General features: G+C 38.0%; 1 protein-coding gene across 1 annotated transcript; it reads right to left on the bottom strand.

Annotated features, from left to right (window-relative positions):
- On the bottom strand, nt 1–22,601 carry LOC122051664 (E3 ubiquitin-protein ligase SINAT5-like). The gene is made up of 3 exons (XM_042612886.1): nt 22,273–22,601; nt 727–1,113; nt 1–539 (listed from the first exon to the last, which is right to left on the bottom strand). Exons 1-3 carry the CDS (start codon nt 22,477–22,479, stop codon nt 177–179), a joined length of 957 nt encoding a protein of 318 aa, XP_042468820.1. The 5' UTR covers nt 22,480–22,601; the 3' UTR covers nt 1–176.
- Between the last annotated feature and the right edge of the window lie 1,854 nt (nt 22,602–24,455).

Below are 24,455 nucleotides of genomic sequence, written 5' to 3'. Positions count from 1 at the left end.
TTAAAAAGCCTGAATAACAACTTCAAAATAACACAAACCAAGAACAAATACTGATTTTACAGTCCCATCTCTTCAGCAATCCATCAGAAGAAAGGCACATATATATCCAATCCAATATGGACAAGCACAAACACTCATGGATCCAGATACAAGTTACAAAATGCATTTGCAAACTATCAGCTACATGAACTTGGTATGTACAATCCAGCATCAAGGTTCTGCTGCTCCTTCCATATACGGCCAGTGACCCGCAACTTGAGCTCCTTCCTATCACTTCCAGAGAAAAAGAGTGCCATGTTCCTCTGAATTATCAGACCATCATGGCTGTCCCGGACTTTTCTGTGGCTATCACGAATGCTTCGGGGGATACCTTCCCATGTTAGCTTTCTGCCATTTAAACCAACTTCTAGGCTGTAGCAATACTGCCTTGCCTCATGCTCGTCACCCATGAAACGAAGGAATGCCATGTATACTGGAGCCACACCAAGCTGAAAAGCCTCAAAATGCAGGCAGAAATACTGTCCAAAACAATGGAATACCTATATATGTATATGGAGAGAGAAACCTGTTTTATTAAAAGGTAGAGTATGGAGGAAATGGCGATATGCTAACAAAATAAACAGAGATCAACTGGCATAATAGTTAGTCAGAAGACCACGTAGTAAAGTCAAATATCAATATAAGCCCTACTAAATACACATACTCAAAACTGTTTAGCAAACTTACAGTCAACATCCAGGTAGCATTTTCAACTTCCCTGGGGTTGGACTTTACATATCTATGGTTGAATGTGGAACCGATATGCATATCTACTTTGTGTTCATCCCTCAAATGTGCAACGAGGAAAGGAATGTCTCCAACAACAGAACACTCGGAGCCTGCATAGGGGCAGTTGTATGGCCTGAAGTTGCACTGAGCTTCATGATTGAGCTTGCTGTAATATGGGAAAATTTCAGGACATCCCAATGCGAAATATCGACAAGGAAGCTCAAGTGATTCAGCCACTTTCTCCAATGCCAAACATCTAATATCTCCAAGTTCTTGCTTACATGTAGGGCAACGATTATAGGCCCTTGATTTGCAAGTTGAACATAGAGTGTGTCCATTGTGGCACTGCAAATATTTTGTTAAATTTGGAACTCATGATAGTATATCCTAAGTTTGTTACATGAAAGCATACATGAAAAATCTCAAGTAGAACTCTCTCTTGGGGCAAGGAAAAGAAAATTGCTAATAGCACAAAAAAAATAGACAGACTTATTTGAGCAAAGAGAACTGAGAATTCATTTGGGATGTCCATGGGGGAATTAAATTATTTGAGAATATACATAAAGAAGCAAGCCATACAAAGGACATGGTACGAAGAGTAGACATAAGCCTTGGTACAAGGTACAAACCTACCAAGCATACAGGTAAAAAAATTGAAACAGCTTAGTGGTAACTGGTAAGCAGACAACAACTTCACAGGTCGCCATCAACTTAGTGGGAGATAGATCCCTTATGTTCATAGAAAAATAATGCTAAGTTAAATAAGCACAATTTCAGGTTTGGTCACAATGTTAGCCATAACAATGCTGTGATTCAATTAAATGTTGAGAGTTCACAATTCAGAATAGTCCATAAATCATAGGCAAATATTGTAAGGTAAAAGACGCAAATTCCAAATGCTGATGTGGCTCTACACTAATTTATGAGAGACAAAAAGAACATAAGACAAGTCTAAATTCGTGATAATGATTGACTCCAGAATTCTGAAATTAGACCTTAACATATGAATCCATCAACAAAACATAAATTAAATAAGGAGAAAATCATCAATTGGCATCTATCATCAGTTCAAATTGATAAGCATCTGTAATCTGCTGAAAGCATTAGTTTATGAGCTACAACATTTGGCATGAATATTTGGGTTTGATTCAAGCACATTGTGGCACCAGACAAACTCTCCATGACTTGGAATTGTTTCAGCTAAGGAGAAAATAATTTGAAGCAGAACAAACCAAATTCAGTAACATCTCATATCAACAGATATTAATTAGAAAATCCTCATATTCCAAATGTAGACTGAGAATCCCTTGTAAGCCATCTTTATTTACTCAATAAGAAGTGTGTGCTATTATCTACAAACAGGAATAGCATAAGGGTGTTCAGGACCTATGTAGCACTCAATGGAACAAAGAATTCACCAACTTTACATGATCTTACTTTACTACCCTATAATAGACCGAGAAGCAATTGCATCCTATGCCCAGGGATCTCTTTCCCAACTATGTGAAAACAGAACAATGCCACATTTAACACAACATACTCTGTTGTTGACAGTAAAGAGTTGGCAGTGCCTCAGTAAGGCAGGATTATCAATATGACTATGTGGATTGCATTATTCAATTTTTTCAACGCGTCTATTCAGATTGTCAAGGCACTCCTTCAGGTCAATGTACCCTTTAGGGTAGTTAATGTGCCCTTTAGGATAGACGCACCCCCTTCGAGTAGACTAGACTCCTTTTCTGGTAGACTTACCCCTTTGAGTAGTCTGGCCACCCCTTTGGTTAGATGTATGCCTAGGGCTGTAAACGAGCCAAGCTAAGCCGAACAGTAAGAGGCTCGAGCTCGGTTCGTTAGCCCTATGCTCGAGCTCGGCTCATAATAAAATTAAATAGCTCGAGTTTGGCTCGAAAAAACTCCTTTAAAAATTAAATAAGCTTAGTTTGAGCTCGTTTAAGATAATTAATTATAATAATTAATAATATATATATATATATATATATATAAACACGTTCGCGAGCCTCTAAACGAATATGTTCACAAGCTCACGAACCAAATATTGTTAAGCTTGAGCTCGGCTCGATAATGTTTTTGAGCTTCAAATCAGGCTCGAGCTTGGTTCATTAACTTAATCAAACGAACTCGAAGGAATTTTTTTTTCGAACCGAAACCCGAATAGCTCACGAGCGACTTAGCTCATTTACACCCCTACATATGCCTTCAGGAAGTCTAGGAACCACTTTGGTTAGAGTCCCATCAAATAGTCTAGGCACCTTGTCAATTTGAAATTGAGTGATTTGAGCATCTTTATATAGTGATGGAATCAACAAGTAGTGTGAATGGAATATTTCATTAATCCAAGAGAAGGGAAAAAATTATTTTCTAATTCTTCTCTTCTCTTTTTTAATCAAGGGGTTGATCTGGACATTGTCGCCATTATGCAAGTAACAACTTTGCTTCTTGCAATGTCATTCGACACTACCATTCTTTCATGTGCAGTCAACATGCGTCTAACATGTTGCTTGAACAAACAATTTTGACTAATCATCGAAATCTCAAATCCCCATTAGGTTAATTTAAAACTCAATTAATTAATTCAATCTTCTAAAATGACATCCTGAATACGATTCAAGTGTCTTAGGAATCACTTAATTTTAGTCCCACACTATCTAAAATTTGTGCATACTTGAGTTAGCACTCACATATTCATGTACCAGCACTACGCTTGTACATGAGTTTCTACCTTTATACGACCAATGAATGCCATAATTTCCCCCATCACTCCAATAGTTTTGGAAATTAATTTCTCATTCACTCCCTCGAGAAATTAGTTTACAATAGTCTACTTGCAAAATAGCCTATTGATGCAAGAGCATCCAGCAACACCACAAGTTTATGCCCTCTAATACAGCTATCTTCCCCTTCAAGGACGAGTGTAATTAGTAATCCGTTAATTAAGTTTTTTTTCTTAATTATATTTATTTTTGTCCTAAATCTTAAGGAATCAATTCTTGTTAGTTAATTTATCCTAAATCTTAGGGAATAAGTCCAGCTAATTATTTTTTCCGTTTATTTTTATTTTTGAGGATTTTGAGAGCTATAAAAATCTATGCTTAGACGATGTTAAGGACATGTTATTTTAATATTGAATTAATTAATTTCGCTTAAACTATGTTATAGCTACATCTCTTTTATTCTTCTATTCCCACTCTTGTTTTCTCAAGAAGGTTTTTAAACCTAGCTTGGACTACTTATTTCGTTATTTCTCTCTTATTTTCTTATTAATTCCTCTGAAACATCACGCTCCAAAATAATCTATATTCTACTCGGCGTCAGTTAGTATCAGGGCTCATTAAGATGTCATCATGGACGTGGTCATGGTCATAAAAGGCAGGGTCGAGGTAGCTTCACATCATAGTCGTAGCACCCAAGATGAGATTCAATATCTATAGAGACAAGTCAGAAAGTTATCTCGGCGTCTAGCGGCACAAGATCGTAATCGTAGATTCCTTTATTCCCCTTTTGAAAAATCCCTAATTTCCAATCAAGAAGAAATGTCCAAGCGCAAGTTTGATTTCGAGAAATACGGGATCAACCTCCCCACCACCTACAACTTCGAGAGAATGCCGACTTCGCAGTTCCTCTACGTTCCCCCTTCCCCCCGCAGCGGTGGAGGTTGTAGGATCGAAAAGAATTTAGATATCTCCACAATGATATGATATTGTCCACTTTGGGCCTAAGCCCTCATGGTTTTGCTCTTGGGCTCTATCCAAACGGCCTAATGTCAATGGAGATATCTTTTCTCTTATAAATTCATGATCTTTCTCATGTGTTTTCAATGTGGGACTATGTTTGCAACCTTGTAACCCCAACAATTCCCCCTCAAACAAAGGACCACAGGCTTCCCATGTCCGATCCTCAACCCACCAGGTCTTCCTGCCCCTCGATCCACCCGACCTACTAGGACTTCCTTGCCTAGCCGCAACTAGGACTTCCTGCCTAGTGTCTGGTCCTCTTGATCCAAACATAGGAGCCCTCACTTTCTTTGTTTGAGGTCAATATTGTATCCATATGGCTCAATCAGACCATAGCTCTTGTGCACAGTTGGCAGTTAAACCTTCTGGTAGTCCGGGTTCTGATACCAATTAATAGAACCTTTGTGTACGGCTAGAGGGGGGGTGAATAGCCTTTCTTCAATTTGTGACCTACAATTTGTCAGCTGAAGCATAAAAAGTAATGAAATAGAAAAGCAATAAGAAGGCAAAGCTAACTCCTCGATTTACTTGGTCTCCACCTCCTTGAGATGACTAATCTAAGGCACACACACACCCAATCAAGCTTCATTATGATCTTCTCCTTTTCGATCCAAGAACGAAGGTGGAGAAACCTTTACAAGATGATCTCTTCCTCTCACAAGATTAAAGATGAGCTTAGGAAGAAGAGATTGAGAGTCTGGAGACTTAGAGATCATTTGGAGAGCTTAACAGTAATTTTTGTATCAGATCATTTTTTTCTCTCCAAGATCTCAAGCCTTATATACATGTTGTTGAAAACCTCGACACCAGTCGACTGATGAATCCATCAGTCGACTAGTAGCACGTAACGACTACTATTCCACCAAATCTACGGAGATTCTGTACGTCATCAGCTCAACGGCATTATACCAGTTAACTGGTAAAAGTACCAGTCGACTAGTAGCCGTGGGTTGAGCGAACATAGATCAATTGACTGGACTAGTCGACTGTCATAACCATCAGTCGATTGATACTAATTACACACTTCCACTCATCCTCTCCGGAATTGCCCTTGAAGCCTTCCTCCTCAGCTTTCGTCCCTCAGATGCACTCAAGCCTACAGCTCTTCTTCGTGTCATCCTTCACGTTGCCTTGAAATCCGCTTCCCTGGGATTCACTCCGTTGCTCCTTGTCCGCGGTCCCTCAGATGCACCATCCTTCACCAATCTTCAAGGACCTGAGCCATAAGATGAGACTTTCCAAGCTTGTGTGTTTCACCAAGTCGTGCATGACTTAAGTATAAATTAAAACCAATATGAAACCTAACTTAAACTCCTCGACACACACATCAAAACAATAATCATACCCAATCAATTCTAGGTCGATTGCACCAACAATCTCCCCCTTTTTGATGTGTGGCAATATGTTTAAGTTAGACATAAAAACAACTTTGAGAATTATAAACATAGTGTAAACATGAAGCATAAATCCAAGCTCCCCCTTAAAATATGCTCTATCACATATAAAATCCAAGCTCCCCCTTAACATAAATTCTATTACATAATTTTCAAAAATAAATTGCTAACTTAAACTTTGCTTTTTCTCCCCCTTTGACAGACATCAAAAGGATAAAGGGAGCAATAATCCCAACCTTCCCTTTAATTCAAAAATACTATCTAAGTGAAAAGGAATCGAGATGAGGATCCTACACAGTGTTACCACCCAAGTAATCCAACATGTAAACGTCTTACACACATGAATAGGCATAACACTAGGTAAACACAAGTGTATACTAAGCACACTTGCACACACAAAAAGAAACCCAACAATAGATAGGATAAAAGAGATAGACCTAAAAGTTATACTAATAAGCATAACAATCATACATAGGTGTGCATGCAAAGTCAGCAACAACATTAAAGGTGTTCGAAATGAATAAAGGATAAATAAGTCAAAGCCAAAAGGCACCCGACACCAACCAAAAACAAACAAACACCATGCCTAAGCATCATCACGTGAAGGAGGAGAAGGGCCCTAGTAGGCAAGATCCCAGCGTTGCATCATCTCAAACATCTCTGTCTGCTGCTAGCGAACGCCCCGAAACTCCTCACGGACAAACTCCTCCAAGTGAAGGACCCGCTCACGCAGGGACATATGTGTCATTCCTGGAGCAGGGTCAGGATCTCCGCAGCATTGTCCGAGTCGGAATCATCCTGGTCATGTCTGTAACGCCAAACCATGACGCCCTGACGCTGCTCAATTTGTGCCAGAGATTTCTGTCGAGGCCCTAACTGATCAAAATCCTTGGACAACTGATGCAATGCACCCCTAGTGACATCAATCCCTTAAGATATGAAAAACGATGTCAAGACGTGACAAAATGGCATGTATAACTTCCCTTGCATCGGTCTAGAAAAGTGTATGATAGACTCATAGACCTGAAGAGTGACATCAATATCGAGACGCTGCTCCAATGCATACATCATGACTAAATGGGGTAGTCTAATCTTGGCTTGCCCTTTAGTGACCATGGGCAGGATGCATGCAATGACAACTTTATAAAAAATGTAACTACGGGCTGACATGCGTGTGGCATCAAAAATGCACTTAAGCGGAGCCCTGGGAGCATGAAAGTAATGTTGATGAATCATATCTATAGAGACATGGGAAAGCGACTCAGTGAGGGGCTCATCAACATGAGGAAAGCACGTGAATGTGCTAGCAGACCTCCTACGAGAAGAGGGACTAGCACATTCACGTGCTTTCCTCAGGTTGATGAGCCCCTCACTGAGTCGCTTTCCCATGTCTCTATAGATATGATTTATCAACATTACTTTCATGCTCCCAGGGCTCCACTTAAGTGCATTTTTGATGTCACACGCATGTCAGCACATGCCATTTTGTCACGTCTTGACATCGTTTTTCATATCTTAAGGGATTGATGTCACTAGGGGTGCATTGCATCAGTTGTCCAAGGATTTTGATCAGTTAGGGCCTCAACAGAAATCTCTGGCACAAATTGAGCAGCGTCAGGGCGTCATGGTTTGGCGTCACAGACATGACCAGGATGATTCCGACTCGGACAACTGTCCAAGTGAAGGACCCGCTCATCTCAAACATCTCTGTCTGCTGCTAGCGAACGCCCCGAAACTCCTCACGGACAAACTCCTCCAAGTGAAGGACCCGCTCACGCAAGGACATATGTGCCATTCCTGGAGCAGGGTCAGGACCTCCGCAACATTGTCCGAGTCGGAATCATCATACATAGGAGTTTCGGGGCGTTCGCTAGCAGCAGACAGAGATGTTTGAGATGATGCAACGCTGGGATCGTGTCATCATTCACGTTGCCTTGAAGTCCGCTTCCCTCAGCTTCACTCCGTTGCTCCTTGTCCGCGTCCCTCGAATGCACCATCCCTCACCAATCTTCAAGGACCTGAGCCATAAGATGAGACTTTCTAAGCTTGTGTATTTCACCAAGTCCTGCATGACTTAAGTATATATTAAAACCAATATGATACCTAACTTAAACTCTTTGGCACACACATCAAAACAATGATCGTACCCAATCAATTCTAGGTTGATTGCACCAACAGAGGCAACCATGAGGATGCGGACCTCGACAACATCAAGAGGCAACCATGAGGATGCGGACCTCGACAACATCAAGTACAATCAGTCTGACTCTCCCAATCGTCCGATCTCAGGAGGCAGCGGAGACGATAATAAGATCGAAATATTTGGTGATCCAATTTATGACGAAGAGGAGATAGACCTTGATGAAGCACTGATTGAAGACCAGGAGCCTAACTTGTCTGACGGCAGTCAGCAGTCTGGTTCTTCTATCGACGACTCCCCAATCCCCATCGTCTCGTCTCGCCCTGTGTTGATCCAATGCCCCAATTTATCCAACATTCAGATGAGACTATTACTCAATTTTCAACCTCTTTAGTTACCAATGAAGCAGGAATTCCAATTATGATGCGGGATCAGACAAGACCTCCTCTGGATCCATTATCTGCTACTGAAATATCTACAGTTCAAGTTATTGGAGCAATTCCGGAGGTGAGAGGTAGTATGCGGTTCATCGAAGCTGTACTGTGGGAACCAAAAAAAAAATATTGTTGCTTTGGCTGATGCTTATTACTTCCCTCGTTTTCAACCTTCACTACTGCCCCAAACTAAAGGCTCTCTTGTCATCCCCAGTGGGTTATGGGGGTGCAAGAGTGTCGCGGAGGTGGCACAAGACACAAACGGCAAATAATAGAAATAAGGAGAAAAGATGAGAAACTCACAGATTCTATTACTCGCAACTGGATTTTACAATACTTCCTGAGTAGAAGCTAAGGATCGCTTATGCTTCTGCAAAGGATTTGTAGCTTCTTATATAGGAAAAGAAAGGCAACGTCGGATGCTCATTGGCCCCATCGTCACATGGCCTGATTTTCTGGATAAGCAGCGTAGTGTCCTTAATAAGAAGGAATCTACCTTTATGCTCGTGATCGTCCTTTAGATCACGTTACATTGCTTTACAGCTCATTGCTTTATTTTGTGATCACCCTTTAGATCACGTTACATTACTTTAATTATTTACAAAGCTTAGTGGGTTGAGTCCGTGATTCTTCGCGGGTACACCACTTCCGCAAAGCCTTCTTTACAGGCGAAGAAGTCATTCTCCGGATAGCATCCTGTAGTAGATAAGCAGTGGATGCCAGCTGCCTACCCACTTGTTCTGTGGCCGGATATCAGTCTGACCACCAGTTGTCAGAGGTGCTTCTTTTCTGGCACTCTTGTTTTTTTCAAAGAATGGAGCAGCCTAAGCTGCTATAAAGCGTTTGTGGCTTGGGCTGCAGCTTGCTGTTGCAAGCCATGGAGCGATTAGTCGAGTCTGTTGCTTTCGTCTAGTGTAATCGGGTATTGCCTGTGCAAGAGTCATTGGTATTGTTCAACGAGCTGGAGAGGGTCATCGGAACTTGTTCCATTTGAGTCTGGGCTTCCTTGTTGGGCCTCTTTTGTAATTCTTGAAGAGCTGGTGCCACCAATTCCAAGCCCTCGAGTATTTTCATCGGCCATTCTGAAATAACAAGACAATTTATTAGTCTTGATAAAGCATCAGCTAGCTGATTATCTTTTCCTTCTATGTGTTCAAAATGAATTGTAATGCCAGTTTCGGTGATGTAATCCATGAAGGCTACCCATCTGACTCGTGATGGCTTGTTATTTGTTGTCTTGCCAAAAAAGCTTATGATTGCTTGGCAGTCTGTTCTATAATTAACTCCTTTTTATCAAGATAGTAAATTTTTAGCACCTCTAGAGAGTTCATTATTGCATGAAGTTCTACGTCTATTGTGGACTTTATAGGGGAGAATTTTCCACTTGCATAGGCGCAGATTCGCTCTGTAGTTTTTGGATCAAACTTGTTTTTCTTCCATTTACATATGTCCCCCATCCTTCTATGCACCTGTCAGTTTCCAGGACAATAAAACATTCTTCTGGGGTACTTCTAAGTCTGGCATACTCTGGACTATACCCTTTATTTTTTTAATTAAAGCTCAATCTTGTTGATTCATTCTCTTTTCACCAGTTAGGCTGGTTTTTCCATATAATAGGCTTAATAATTTTCCCATATTTAGGATATAATTCCCGACATAATTTAGAAGGCCCAATCAGGAACGAAACCTATGCTTTGTCATTAATTCTTTTTCTTCAAAGTCGGCAATCTTCCGGATGATATGGTGTTGCAATTTAATTTTCTGGTTGCCAAGAATAGCACCGAGAAATTCGACCTTAGGAACTGCAATTTTCATCTTTGTGGGGCTTAGTATAAGTTCATTCTTCTGGATAATATTGAGCATGATTTTTAAGTGCTCCGTATGCTCTTTTTTGTTTTAGGAGAAAACCAAAATATCATCAATATAGACAGCTATGAACTGCTCCGTGCCTTTGAAACAGGAATCCATTTTTCGCTGGAAAATTGCTGGTGTGTTTTTGAGGCCAAAAGGCATCACCAGCCATTCATAAAGTCCATCAGACACGCAGAAAGTCGTCCATTCTATTGAGTCGGGATGCATAACCACCTGATGAAAGTCGCTTTTCAGGTCAAACTTTAAGTAAATTTTACTATTACTGACCTTGCGAATAATGGTGTTGATCTCGGGCAAGCTATACTGGTCCTCATTTGTTATGTCATTTAAGCGCTTGTAATTAAAAATCATGCGCTCTTTGCCTTTAATCTCTTTACCCGTCCTTGGGTCTATAGTAGTACTAGAATTGACAATAATAGCAATGGTACGGTGTCTGCTTTTGCTTGGCCTTATTACTCCTATCTTTAATAGAGTTTCCATATGCTTTGTAAAAGTTTCTTTATGCTGGGGAGTAAGGTGTTTGAGAGGCCTATCTTCAATAGTGAAATCTGGATTTTTAATATCTAGATTGTAAAGGACTTGACTCTTGGACCAATGGAGTAAAGGATTTTCTCCAATAAAATCTTGATTTTTTAACTCTGTCAAGAGGAATTTGAATTGTTGTTGGAACTTTTGTGATATCTTTTCATAAGAATATAAAATCATTTCCTTAATTTGAATGTATTCTTCTTCTTCCAAGTCTAGTTCTTCTATAACTGCAGCTGCAGTAATAGTTGGTAACATATTAATTGTAGTAAGATTCTTATAGAATATTACCGTATTCCCTTCAATTTTGCATGGCCCGGATAAAATTGCATCCAATTATCATCTGGATGTTATCTCCAACTGTTATGGGGAAGCTGTAGGTATAGGGTATTCTGAATGTATTTGACCCTATCAGCATTTGTCCTTTCTTCAGTTTCAGTCTAGCGGTTTGTTGTGAATTAATACCGCTGAACTGGACCACGAAAGTATTGTCTTCTAGAGCTTCTTTTGGTACGGACTTTTGATCAACGTAGCATGTTGTTGTGCCCGTATCTAGAATGGCTCGGAGCGAGAACTTGGGAATGCCAAGGATATCTATTTCAGCTGTTAAATTATAAAGCATATTTTTGACGAGCCTGGGTCCAGTAGATTCTTGCGCCGCTGCTATCTTTGTTGTTGTTTCTTCATATAAACCATTTGCAGCTTCTTCTCCGTCTTCTTCTGCTAATTCTTTGCCTTTGTCTAATTCTTGAAATTCCTTGGCAAGTTCCTTTTCTAACAGAAGTGCTTCATATTGGGCTCTGTAGTAATCTACCTCCTTTTGTAATCTCTCTATTTCTCCTTTGCACCATGAAATATAGTATTGCTGCTCATAGATCAAGTTGTGTGGGAAGAATGGTGCCGGCGCAGCAGGCGCTGCTGGTACTTTAATGTGGAAGTAGTATGGCCCACATATGTTCACCTACGAAATTTCAAACTAATTATTAAACAAATCCAAATCCTTAAAGGGGAGGTCCTTAAATTAGAAACTGCTTTGTCAAATCTAACCCTTGTTTATACAGAAAATAAACCTCTTACAAAACAAGAGGTTTGTGATCTTGTAAGGGAAATAGCAAGACATCCCAAGCTCATGGAAAAGAAGGCTCTAAGGCTTTCGGAGGAACTTAACAAGAAGCTTGACAGAGTGGAAAGTTTACTCCAAAAACTGGAGTAGGCCACTTCATGAGCAACTACACCTTTACAAAGAGCACCTCTTCATACAAAGAAGCAGTACGAGCCACTAAACAGATTGAATCACCAGCAGTTGGATTCGCTAAGCCAAGCGAATTCCAAGGGCCTACATCCGGAAATATGGTGATTATAAAACAAAATAATACACAACTTCAGCTACTTGTGCAGATAGCTAAAAGCTTGAAGGATATCCAAGTTGATTTGAAGACGATCGTTGAGCAAACAAAAGGAAGGATCAAAGCAACCTCTTTGCTTGACGATTTAATTACTAAATTGCAAAATTTGTCTCTAGGTCCTACAGAAAGCCCAAAAGAGGGAAAAGGAAAGTGAGTATTCCGCGATCCATACAAGATTCTCAAAGAAGAACAAGAGAAGTTGAAATGACAACCAACTACTCTGGACCAACCACCAACTTCTTCAGCCACTACTCCCCTCTTTGATGACCAAATCAGAGAATATAGAAGGAACCAACGAAGACTATATAATGCCCGGCAAGCTACAAGAAGACTTGGCCAAAGACTCTTGGGGGGATCAACCTCTGCATACACATTAGAGCAGCAAATTGATCCACAAGCCCAATTAAGATTGTTCATGCAAGAGAGGGCATCCTTGGTACCTGCAGAAGTATTATACCATTCCAGACGAGATGATGCTCATCACCGTATATATGCACATAGATCTGAAGAAGCTATCTTGGTCACAGAAGGGAACCAGCTTGATCAAACCTTCATCCAAGAAGATAGCTTCAACCAACTCCAACGAAGTCGTATGCAATATATTCACCTTGGAGTTCTTCAGGTACGAATACAAACCCTCCACACGTGATAATCGCTGGATGGGTGATCAAGCAATTATTGTAACCATGGAAGTAGATCTCACTGATGGAAGCCGGTTAGTATATATTATTCCTGATATAATGCTAACTATTGGTGATTTTTATAGAAATCTACATATATCAATTCAAACAAGAGGATATGATCAATGGCAGCACGGAGAAGCCAACCTTCTCATAACAAGGGGAATGGTAAGGCGACTCTCCAATACTCCCAATATAGGCTTTGCCTACAAAATACAAGGAGTAATGGAATACCTAACGAGCCACGATGTCCGAGCCTTGCCAGGCAGACGATATTCAACTTCAAGTTTACAAGGATGTAACTGGGTAATTAAATCTACCCAGATTTGTATACAAATGCAGCCATCCGAAGTCAACACCAGAAATCTTATGGATGGGCGAATATCTTTGAGCTTCAATAACTACATAACCTCTTCATCAGCACGAGCGACCAGCTATAATAGCAAAGATGAAGAAATCCAAAGCGATGAGGAAACATTTCAAACATTAGCCGTCCTAGTGGAGCAAACTCCTGAAGATCCTATTTATGGAGAAGATGACTACTATTATAACCAAGACGCTGAAGCTCAATCGTTTGTACTAGTACACAAAATTTCTCCTTATGCAGTAATTCCTCAACAAAAATCTGCTAATGATGCAGACTTCGATTTAGTCGCAAGTGAGCCATGCGTTATCAAGGCTTGAGGAAGAGAAAAAATTTCTACAGGCATTTCCCTGGAAATTCCGTACGGCAGCTATGGCCGAATTGCCACCAGATCAAGCGTTGCTTGGAACTTGGGCCTTGATGTTGGGGCTGGAGTTATTGACAACGACTATCGAGAAGAAATTATTATACTGGCCTTTAATCATTCTAATAAACTAGTACAAATTCAACAGGCAACTGTATTGCTCAAATAATTTTTGAGAAAATTCTAACACCAGATATTTATGAAGTCCCTAAAAGCTTAAGTACAACAGTTAGAGGAGACGGTGGATTTGGCTCTACTTCTAAAGCACCACCATACCCCACCTGGTATCAAGCTTCCTCCTTGGAGAAGCATTTGGATTGTTGAACTATCATAAGTGAATGCATCAACTCGAGGTGGCCATCATAGAGGAAAAGTCATCTCATCTGAAGTTGTTCCTAACATCCAACCACCTATGGGTGGAATATGCAGAATGTGAAGTGTTAGATTTTGAGGGTGTCTAAGGCAAATCACCTTATGGTTTTACTATTTATTTGATAAATATAGATTAACTATTTGAGTGCATATTATATGTTTGAATAGTTTTAAACTCATTCACTGAATGTCCGCAATACAATTCATAGCATGAGAGAATTTGTGATTGGATCACAACTTGTGATTATCTCTACATGTGGAATTATGAACGCATTAAAATTTCCCTAGTCGTTGAATTGGTTCATTCGGACATCATCAATTCTGTAAGACTAGCACGAGTTATACTCCTTGATTCGGCCAAGCAACTATTTCTCACTAGCTGAAGATATTAGGATGTTGAGAGTTAAACGTAGATGTTAGTTATGGTAACTAGTTCATTGGAGTGATTTGTTGTAAGACTTCATATGGTTCTCTACATATATGGATATATCTGTTTAGTTCTTACTGCAGCTAAAGTGCAAGTTTCCTTCGATTTGAGGTATGCAGGTCATCTTGGTACTTATACTTTAACATCTTAAGCAAACATCTCTTGAAGGTGTGGCCCCGAGATGATTGGGTATAAGTTGAAGTGCCCGAAGATGTTTGAATAGTCCACAGAGGATTCACCACCCCTTGCGAGGAGACGTATATCCTATGGTTACTCATTAGAATTATTACTCAAAATGTTTGGTCAAAGCATCATATGTTAAGAGTATGAGACTCTTGTACACATGTACGAGTAATTTGAATCCGCAGAATGAGAAAGTATTACTTGGGTTAGGTGTGACGTAGTTAGCCTAGTGGGGACAGATACATAGACCATGTCCTAAACCAAGTGGGTATAAGATGAGTGAAAGGAACGAGGCATGACTCACTATAGCTGTTGGAAGGTTCAAAATTAGTTCTAATATCAACTATGATTTTCTGGTTAATTGGGGATCATGATGTACTACCAGGTGTCACTCATGATCGTTCTATAATTAAGTAGTTAATTATGGACGGTCAACATAAATCAAGAACTTATTGGGTCATACATACTATAAATCTCTAAAAGACGTAAAACAAGTTAGAAAATAAGATTATCAGATCAAGAGATAAATATTTGGTTGGACCATACATAAAACAAATATGGAAATATTTATCGGAACGGAAGCACAGATGGGTCACATCTCTTATGAAAGAGTTTAACCTAATTTGGTTTAGCTACAAACCAACTTGATTTAGTTGTAAACCAAACTAAGGGGTTAATGGGCTAATTTTTTGTTAATGCATAATTGATTAAATTTGGGCTTTCTAATCCAACTCATTAAAGAGGACTATATATTGATATGGTTAAGAGAGAATTAATAGACAATTCATTATTGGCTTAATTAGGTTTTGAAAACTTAAATCCAATACCTCTATCTCCCTCTTCCTCTCCTTATCGCCGACCACAACAAGAGGATCTCCTCGTGTTGTCGTGAGCCACCCAAAGGAAGATCTTCCTTTTGCTTCTTCTTCCTCTTCTTGTCTTCTCCTTCGCTCGTGGCTAGTATCTTCCGAAGGCGAAGCTTGTTCTCTTAGAGTTGTCTTGAAGAGCTCGGCGTGGATATGAATAGAGACGAGATTCGATAATGTCGCAAAAGGTTGATACCCTTCTCGTTACAAATCATTCATAAGGTATACTTAAAATCATTTTTATTCAATTTTGTTTTGTTTTATGATTTTGTCTGCGCGATTGTATCTTGCATGCATGTGCGTGTGGTGTGTGTAATGTAATAAATTAATTTATTTTTCGTTATGTTTTCCGCTGTGCATGTTTACGAAACGTGTTTTTAGCACACATCACAATCGGACATATCCCAGCAGTGGTATTAGAGCCCGTCCTTCGATATAATCGTAAAATTATTTTACGATTCGTAATTAGTGTTATGATTAACTTTTGGGAAATTTTTTTGAATTATTAAGAATTTTTCATTTTTAGAAATTTTCTAAATTGTTAGGAAATTCAACTTTTGAAAAATTTCTGAAATAATTTTTAAAATTTAAATTTAGAAATATTTTGTTAATTTAGAAATTATCATTTCTAGAATTTCCTGAAATTTATTCTATTTTTGAAAATTTTCCTAATTTGCTAAGTAAACCAAATTTGGAAAGATTCTGAAATTTTTTAAAAATCCAGACTTGAGATATTCTGAATTTAATTATAGAAATTATCTTTTCTAGAATTTTCAGATTTATAAAATATTCTATTTTTAAAAAGTTTCCTAAATTGTTAGGAAATACCAAATTTAGAAAGATTTGGAAAATCTAAATTTGAATTATTCTGTAATAAATTAAGAAATATTAATTATTTATTTCTAAATTATTATGAAATTAATTTGAAAATTTGTTTATAAAATAATTAAAGATTCTTAATTGATAGAAAGATTCTAGATAAGATATGTTAATTAAATTTGGAAATTAGTTTCCTAATTTGATTAGATAAATCTTGATTTATTAAAATCAAATATATAACATATTTTTATTTCCAAAATAGAATTATAATATATTTAAATTTATGTCATATTGTATGTCATGTAGATGCATTAATTATAATATGACTAGATTTTGTCATGTGTGCAATGTAATTAGATCTTACCGTATGTGTGATGTGGCATGCTATATCATGCATACGATATGTCATGTCATCATCTATGTCATGCATACAATGTGTCATGTCATCATTTATGTCATGCGTATAATGTCATACAGGTAGAATATTTACATGATGTAGATGGGACCAAATCCCTTACATAATATTAAAACTTACATCTTCCGTTAATATAGTAAGAACCAAAGTTTAAATTCTTGTTTGAGTTGTTGGCCAAAGTTAAGATCAACTTGAAATTAAATATGTTTAAACTATGGAGATGCTCATGATTAACGGGTTGGTTTTAAACTTGAAGCGTTGATTTGTTGTGCAAAAACCATGATCAATGTGGATAGAGGTAAAGTTAGGTGATATGCATTTGATGTATACTTGTTAATGTGTTAACAACCTGATATTTATACGAAAATCAATTAGTTGCTAGCATAATGTGATAGTTGCATATAAGCGATATGCAATCAGTAAATTTATTACCTACCGTTATAGCTAAGAATGGCTTGTTGGCCAAGTCAAGGTTGTTCTTATCTATGGTGGATATTAACCCACTTAGAGAAAACCTATTACCTCTCGAATTCAAAATAAGGGTATTTGAATTTGATAAATAAACGAACTTTTATTACATGTAAATTGTTTACATAAATAAAATCATGTCTCTAATACATTCTCATTTTTGTATTTTTAGGTTAATAATTTAATTATGACTTCTGTTAATCTGTGTTCGATTTTAGATTCGAACAAACTGACTGAGCCGAACTTCTTGGAATGGTTTCGAAGTTTGAGAATTATTCTCAAAGTTGAGAACCTAGCTTATATCCTTGATGAGCCTCTTCCCACAAGTCTTGATGCCAATACAACTGCGGACCAATTGTTGACCCATCAAAAACATAAAGATAATTCTATACTTACAAGTTGCATCATGCTAGTCGCTATGACTCCTAAACTACAAAAACAGCATGAGCATTTGGATGCTTATGATATTATCTATCATCTTCGTGAGTTGTTTGATGAGCAAGCTAGATCCGAAAGGTTTAAGGTCTCCAAGCTTCTCTTTTGCTCAAAGATGCAGGAGAGTTCGTCTACAATACAATTTGTATTAAAGATTAACAACTACATAGAGCATTTAGCATGACTCAGTTTCACGATGGATAATGAGTTAAGTATTGACTTAATTCTACATAGTTTGTCGAAAAGTCATTCACAATTTGTGATGAACTATCGGATGAACAATTTGGAATCGATCATCTCCGAATTGATTAATATGCTCAAGCCCGTGGGGTCTTTCTGTTAAAGGTGAATAGAAAACTGTGATGTTAGTAGACTCCTGCAGGAAAGGTTCTAAGAGGAAGCTAAAACATCAGGCTAAGGGGAAGAGCAAAAAGGCCAAGACAGTAGAACGAGCACAAAAGAGCCGATGATATCATTGTGGTAAGATGGGGCACTGGCGAAGAAACTTTTATCTTGAGTCCGTGAAGAAGAATAAGGCATCTGATGCCCCCATCCTCTTCAGGCATTTTCGTTATTGATTGTCATGCTATTTCCTCAAACACTTGAATATTGGATATTGGGTGTGGCTCACATATATGTAATGACATACAGGTACTAAGGAATAGCAAACGACTCGTCAAGGGAGAATCAAGTTTGGGAGTTGGGAAATAGAGCAAAGGTTGATGCAATTGTCATCGAAACATACTTGTTAAAGCTTCCTAGTGGATTGTTTTAAAACTGTATAATTGATATTTTGTTCCTGTATTAATAAAGAACATTGTTTCTATTTCTTGCCTAAATAGAAAAGGTTCCATTTGACTTTTAGTAACAATTGTTGTTATATAACTTTGAATGACATTCTTTATGACACTGGAACTTTATGCAATAACATCTACACGTTAGATATATCTGGTGACGTATTTAATATCGAAACAAACAATAAACGCGCTCGAATAGATAATCAATTAACCTCTTACTCGTGGCATTATCGCCTTGACCATATAAACAAGAAACGTATGTCGAATTGCAATAGAATGCAGTTCTCGAATCATTTGAATTAGATACATGCGATTCATGTTTAAAAGGCAAGATGACAAAGTTACTTTTTTCTGGAAAGGATGAATGAGTTGATGAGTTACTTGGGTTCATATATATCGATGTATGCGGACCAATGTCAATTCAAACACTAGGAGGTTATAGCTACTTCATTACTTTCATTGATGATCACTTTTGTTATGGGTATGTATATCTAATGAAACACAAGTCTAAAACCTTTGAAAAGTTTAGAGAATTCAAAAATGAATTAGAGAAACAACTTGGTAAAAGTATTAAGATACTTCGATTCGATCAAGGTGGTGAGTATTTAAGCTAAAAATTTCAAGATTATTTATGGGGCAATGGTATATTATCTCAATAGACTCCGCCTTATATGTCACAACATAATGGTGTATCAGAAAGGCGTAACCAAACCCTGTTGGATATGATTAGGTCAATGATGGATCATGCAAATCTTCCCAAAACCTTTTAGGGTCTTGCACTCATGACAACTGTTTACTTGCTAAACAAAGTCCCGACGAAGGGAATCTCAACTGCTCTATATGAGGTATGGACTAGTAAGAAACCCCTCATATCTTATATAAAGATATAGGGATGTCTTGCTTATGTGAAGAGGACTGTATCAGACAAGTCGGACGCTAAGTTTGATAAGTGTTTATTTATTGGATACCCTATGAAAACTAAGAGTTACTAATTCTATCACCTTTTGGAATAAAAGGTAATTTGTTTCAAGGTATGTTGTATTCCTAGAGAAAATTTCTCTTGCAAGAAGCAAGTGAGAGTATAGTTCAAGTTGATGAAGTTCAAGAGAATCCAATAGACACTAATGAGATACCTAGTCAAGAACCGCAACCGATTATGATACAACCTCCTTGTAGATCAGGTAGGCCACATTCCTGAGAGATATGGATATCTAGTAAGAGAATCGAATGAGGTGTTACTCATTGAGGATGAGAAACCTATTGATTACGAAGAAGCTCTGAATAGCTAAGAGAAGGACAAGTGACTTACAGCCATAAAATCGGAAATGGATTCTATATACGAAAACTAAGTTTGGAATTTGGTGGACCCATCTAAAGGCATTACGTATGATTTTCAAGAAGAAAGCTGACATAGATGGTAATGTAATTACCTATAAGGCAAAGTTGGTAGCGAAAGACTATCGTCAAAGGCAAGGCATTGACTATGGCAAATTCTTCTCACTTGTAGCCACGCTTAAATCAATTTGGATACTCCTGACCATATCAGCTCATCATGATTATGAGATATAGCAAATGAATGTGAAAACAGCTTTCCTTAATGAAAACCTACTCGAGGATGTGTATATGATACAGCTCGAAGGTTTCACATCTATTAACAAGAATAAAGTATGCAAGCTTCAATGGTCCATTTATGGACTAAAGCAAACATTCAGGAGTTGGAATATCAATTTTGATGAGGCGATCAAAGAGCTTGCTTTCTCACAAAATCTAGACGAACCTTGTGTGTATCAAAAGGTTAGTGGGAGTGTGGTCGTATTTCTAATATTATATGTTGATGACATATTACTTATAGGAAATAATGTGTCAATTTTACAATTAGTGAAAATTTGGTTGTCCACGACATTTTCCATGAAAGATATGGGAGAAGCAACTTACATCCTAGGGATGATGATTTATAGAGATAGACCGAAAAAATTATTTGTATAGACAGAGTGCTAAAACGGTTTAGCATGTCTAAATCCAAGAAAGATTTCATACTTATGAGGCATGGAATTCACCTTTCGAAATCTATATGCTCATGCACAAAAGACGAGAGAATTTGCATGGATAAGATACCTTATATATCTGCAATAGGATCTATCATGTATGTTACGTTATGTACAAGGTCTGATGTATCGTATGCTCTGAGTTGACCGAAATTATACTGCTGAAGAAACAAGAGGAGGAGTTGACCGAAGTGACGTGAAGCCTATACATAATCTTTAGCCTGAAGGTTCAAATTTTTGCATTAGTGGTTATCTTGTGCAGTGGTAGAAGTGGAATTTCTAGATGGGTTTCACCCTAAGGGAGGGATTGGTGATACAGGCATACATTGATGGTAGTCGTGGGCGAAGACCTATAGCACACAGATTAAGTTTTGTTGATGATGGTGATGGAGATTATGGGGATTCAATTAATTTTGATAAGGTGAAAATCCAACAACTGTTAGTAGATTTTACCGATTTAGAACCGGATGATCTTCCTCTGAAGCTGCCACCTGATACTACTTTAAACTCGTGGACAAGTTCTTTTCAAACTAGGACGTCTGATGCAGGAGCATCTAGCAGCACCACAAGTTTATGCCCTCTGATACGGCTATCTTCCCCTTCGAGGATGAGTTTAATTAGTAATCCATTAATTAAGTATTTTTTTCTTAATTATATTTAATTTTGTCATAAATCTTAGGGAACCAAGTCTTGTTAGTTAATTTATCCTAAATCTTAAGGAATAAGTCTTGTTAGTTAATTTATCATAAATCTTAGGAAATAAGTCTAGTTGGTTATTTTCTCTATTTATTTTTTTTTTTAGGGTTTCGAGAGTTATATAAACTTATGCTTAGATGATGTTAAGAACAAGTTATTTTGATATTGAATCAATTGGTTTCGCTTAAGTCATGTTACAACTACATCACTTTTATTCTAATATTCCTGCTCTTGTTTTCTCGAGAAGGTTTTTAAACCTAGCTTGGGCTACTTTTTCCGTTATTTCTCTCTTGTTTTCTCGTTAATTCCTCTTAAACATCATGCCCCAAAATAATCTATATTCTGCGCCACCTATCCAAGTCATGTTCCATCACTTGGTTATGAAAACCAATTTTCAACTTAATGAATATTATATTTCTCCAGCTACAAACGGAGGAGACATCTAATAGGAACTGGAGATAATTTTGCTAATGAGGTTGAGAAAATTTCCAGGTTTGCATTCAATTTCAAGAGAAATCTACATTATTATGTTCCATTGACAATCATAAGAAACCAAATGGGACAGATGGGCTCATAAATGGAAAGTAATGCGAAACACTATAAATTATTATATAACTCAATTAGAGAATCAAGATGCAAGAATTACTCCAAATTTACTAAAAGTTTTTTTTAACAAGGTTGAGAAGTAAACAAACAAACGAAGGACTCCATGAAGAATAGTAAGAAAAAGAAAAGGCAGGCAATACATCCACAATCAGAGTCTACAAGTCCCGCCTTTATTGAAAAAAACTACATCTAAAAATTGAAACACACAAAATAACCAAAATAGAGCAAGCACTAGAGCTTTAAGCCACATGACACTTCAATGACACTCGAGATTCAAACCCGAAATCAAACCATTCAATGTCAAAAATCCCATCTTAGTACAAACAACACATCGATTCCGCTCGAATCAGGAAACCAGAAGAAGATTCCACAGAAACCGCTACATCCGAATGCCCGATACCGTGCACGCATTGAGAGAGAAACCCCAGAAGGGGCAAATCTAACCTGATGGATCGGTGGGTACATCGAGTCGCCGCACACAGGGCATTCCAGCAACTGATGCACCCTGCTCACAGGGCTGATAACCTGCGTCGCCTGAACACCGCTTCCGTCACCGTGTGGCTTCAGGAAGGAGAGCGGAACACGGGCAACCTCGTCGTCATCCGTGATCCCATCTGACACCGATATGCACTCGATGCTATCCAGTTCCATCGATCCAACTGCAGAAGATAACAAACAATACAAGCGACTCCAACCCCTTCGCAACTCCTCTCCTCTCCCCCGCTCGAGATCGCTACCTTTCTCTCCTTTCAAGGAGGTGTCGCTTGCCGAAGTGTAACCTCTACCAAATATAAAAGGAAATTTTCATTTAAAAACAAGATTCTTTTAATATTCAAATTTATTTAAAATGATTTTTAAAATGCAAAAAGGCAGAATTTTATTTAGCATGATTAAAACATGCAATATACAAATCAAACTAGTAATATAATTTTACATAAATATTGTTGAACATTATAAATCCAAACAACAGACTTGGAAATTGAGATGAAGAAGATCATCCAAATTGATTTTGATTTCAATCAAAGATTGAATCGGAATAAGAGAGCTATATCGGAATCTAATGCATTCAATTTTTCTAAGTTAGTCAAACTTTGAAATCACTACCTAACTAAAATAGGTTGTGAGGCCCCATCAAAGTGATTTAAATTTCTCAACCAATTTGAAATCTTAATTTATTATTTAAAAAATGTTCTCATGTGGCATGAGAGGAGTTGGTCTATTCGGTTCAATGAGTTTAATTGATCTGATTCAATCTTCATAATAATATTGAAAATAACTTTATAGGAGGTGATAAATGAAAGTATATATATTGCTTGAGGGAATCAGAAAATTTTAACTGTAAAAATTCTAGTGGAGAATGTACTCGTTAGATAGAGCCGTGATAGAAAGGGACAAAGAAATGAGAATCTCAATTGTGTAGATCTAGATTTAAACTTAAATTCGCATCTAATTACGTGGTTTGTCGTTTGGTTAGTAATTTGATATGGTCACGTATGCTTTTCTGTTAAGGTGATCGACCGCATTGAAAACGGTTTTCCTTTCTTTTGAGTTCCATTACTGAAAAAAAACAAAAATTGTTTACGATAAGTGCAAATCAAGTGTTTGCCGTATTTGTGAAGTAAATCTTGTGGAATTTTATTACAATCCAAAGGTGGAACAGGGATCTTGTCAAAATCCTAAAAGACTGGAGTCTGACAGCTTCATGGTTTAGATCTCAGCAAGGATCTATGTAGATTTCAGGAGCTTCACCTTTTGAGACCATGAGCGCACACTTGAGCTTGAGATGTGTTGTGTTATACATTTTGAGACCTCGCCCACGTAGTTTATAATTTTTTATTAAAATATTATTGATAATATTTTAATTTATTTTAGAGCCGCTAAGCCACTAGGTCTTCTTCCGAGCAATTATGTTACAATGATACTATAGTAACAGCATTGCTATAATGATACTATAGAAACAACATTGCTACAATGTAGCAATTATGTTTCAATGATATTATAGTAACAACATTGCTACCATGTTTGGGAACTATTCTAAACTCCTAAGCAATCATGATACATTAACACTATAGTAAAATGTCATAGTATTCTGGAGACTCAAAACTAATCCCCAAGCAATCATGATCAGTGGCGGACTGGCCGGGGAGGTTGAGGGAGGTTTCAGTCCCCCTAGCTGGCTGTCGTCCACTGGACATTGTCAGACGACATGAAATTTTTCGAGCGACACAAGAGGATGAGGAGGCTTCAGCTTCCCCCACTTGGACACTGCCCACGGCGCTTGCACTTGCTGCTAGTGTCGGTGTTGGCCCTATGGCAGTGCGGTGCACTGGCGGAGGCGGTGCACCAATGCCACTGGCTACATTGTGTACAGTGTGCGATGTGCTTGTGCGGCTGTGCGGTGCGGTGGTGCCATTGTATGGTGTGGCGTGCGGGTGCGGTGCCGGAGAAGAAGCGTTCTTTTGTCTTTTCTTAGCATTTTAATTAAATACAACTTAGCAAGTGGGGCCCAACTGCCCAAGTTAAATAAATTAAATAAAATAAATAAATAAAAACATTAAACACAGACTTCAAGTCTGCAATGCCTTTTATTTTACCTTCGTTATTACTTGCCTACTTCGCAGAACGAC

This window comes from Zingiber officinale, chromosome 1B (assembly GCF_018446385.1).
Source record: "Zingiber officinale cultivar Zhangliang chromosome 1B, Zo_v1.1, whole genome shotgun sequence".
Lineage (NCBI taxonomy): Eukaryota > Viridiplantae > Streptophyta > Magnoliopsida > Zingiberales > Zingiberaceae > Zingiber > Zingiber officinale.
This window is presented reverse-complemented; position numbering and strand designations above follow the sequence as displayed.

Coding starts and splice junctions, on each gene's coding strand:
- LOC122051664 (XM_042612886.1), bottom strand. CDS start 22,479: ATGGAACTGGATAGCATCGAGTGCATATCGGTGTCAGATGGGATCACG. Junction 1,114..22,272: donor TGTACCCACCGATCCATCAG/GTTAGATTTGCC, acceptor AAATATTTGCAG/TGCCACAATGGACACACTCT. Junction 540..726: donor ATGCTACCTGGATGTTGACT/GTAAGTTTGCTA, acceptor ATACATATATAG/GTATTCCATTGTTTTGGACA.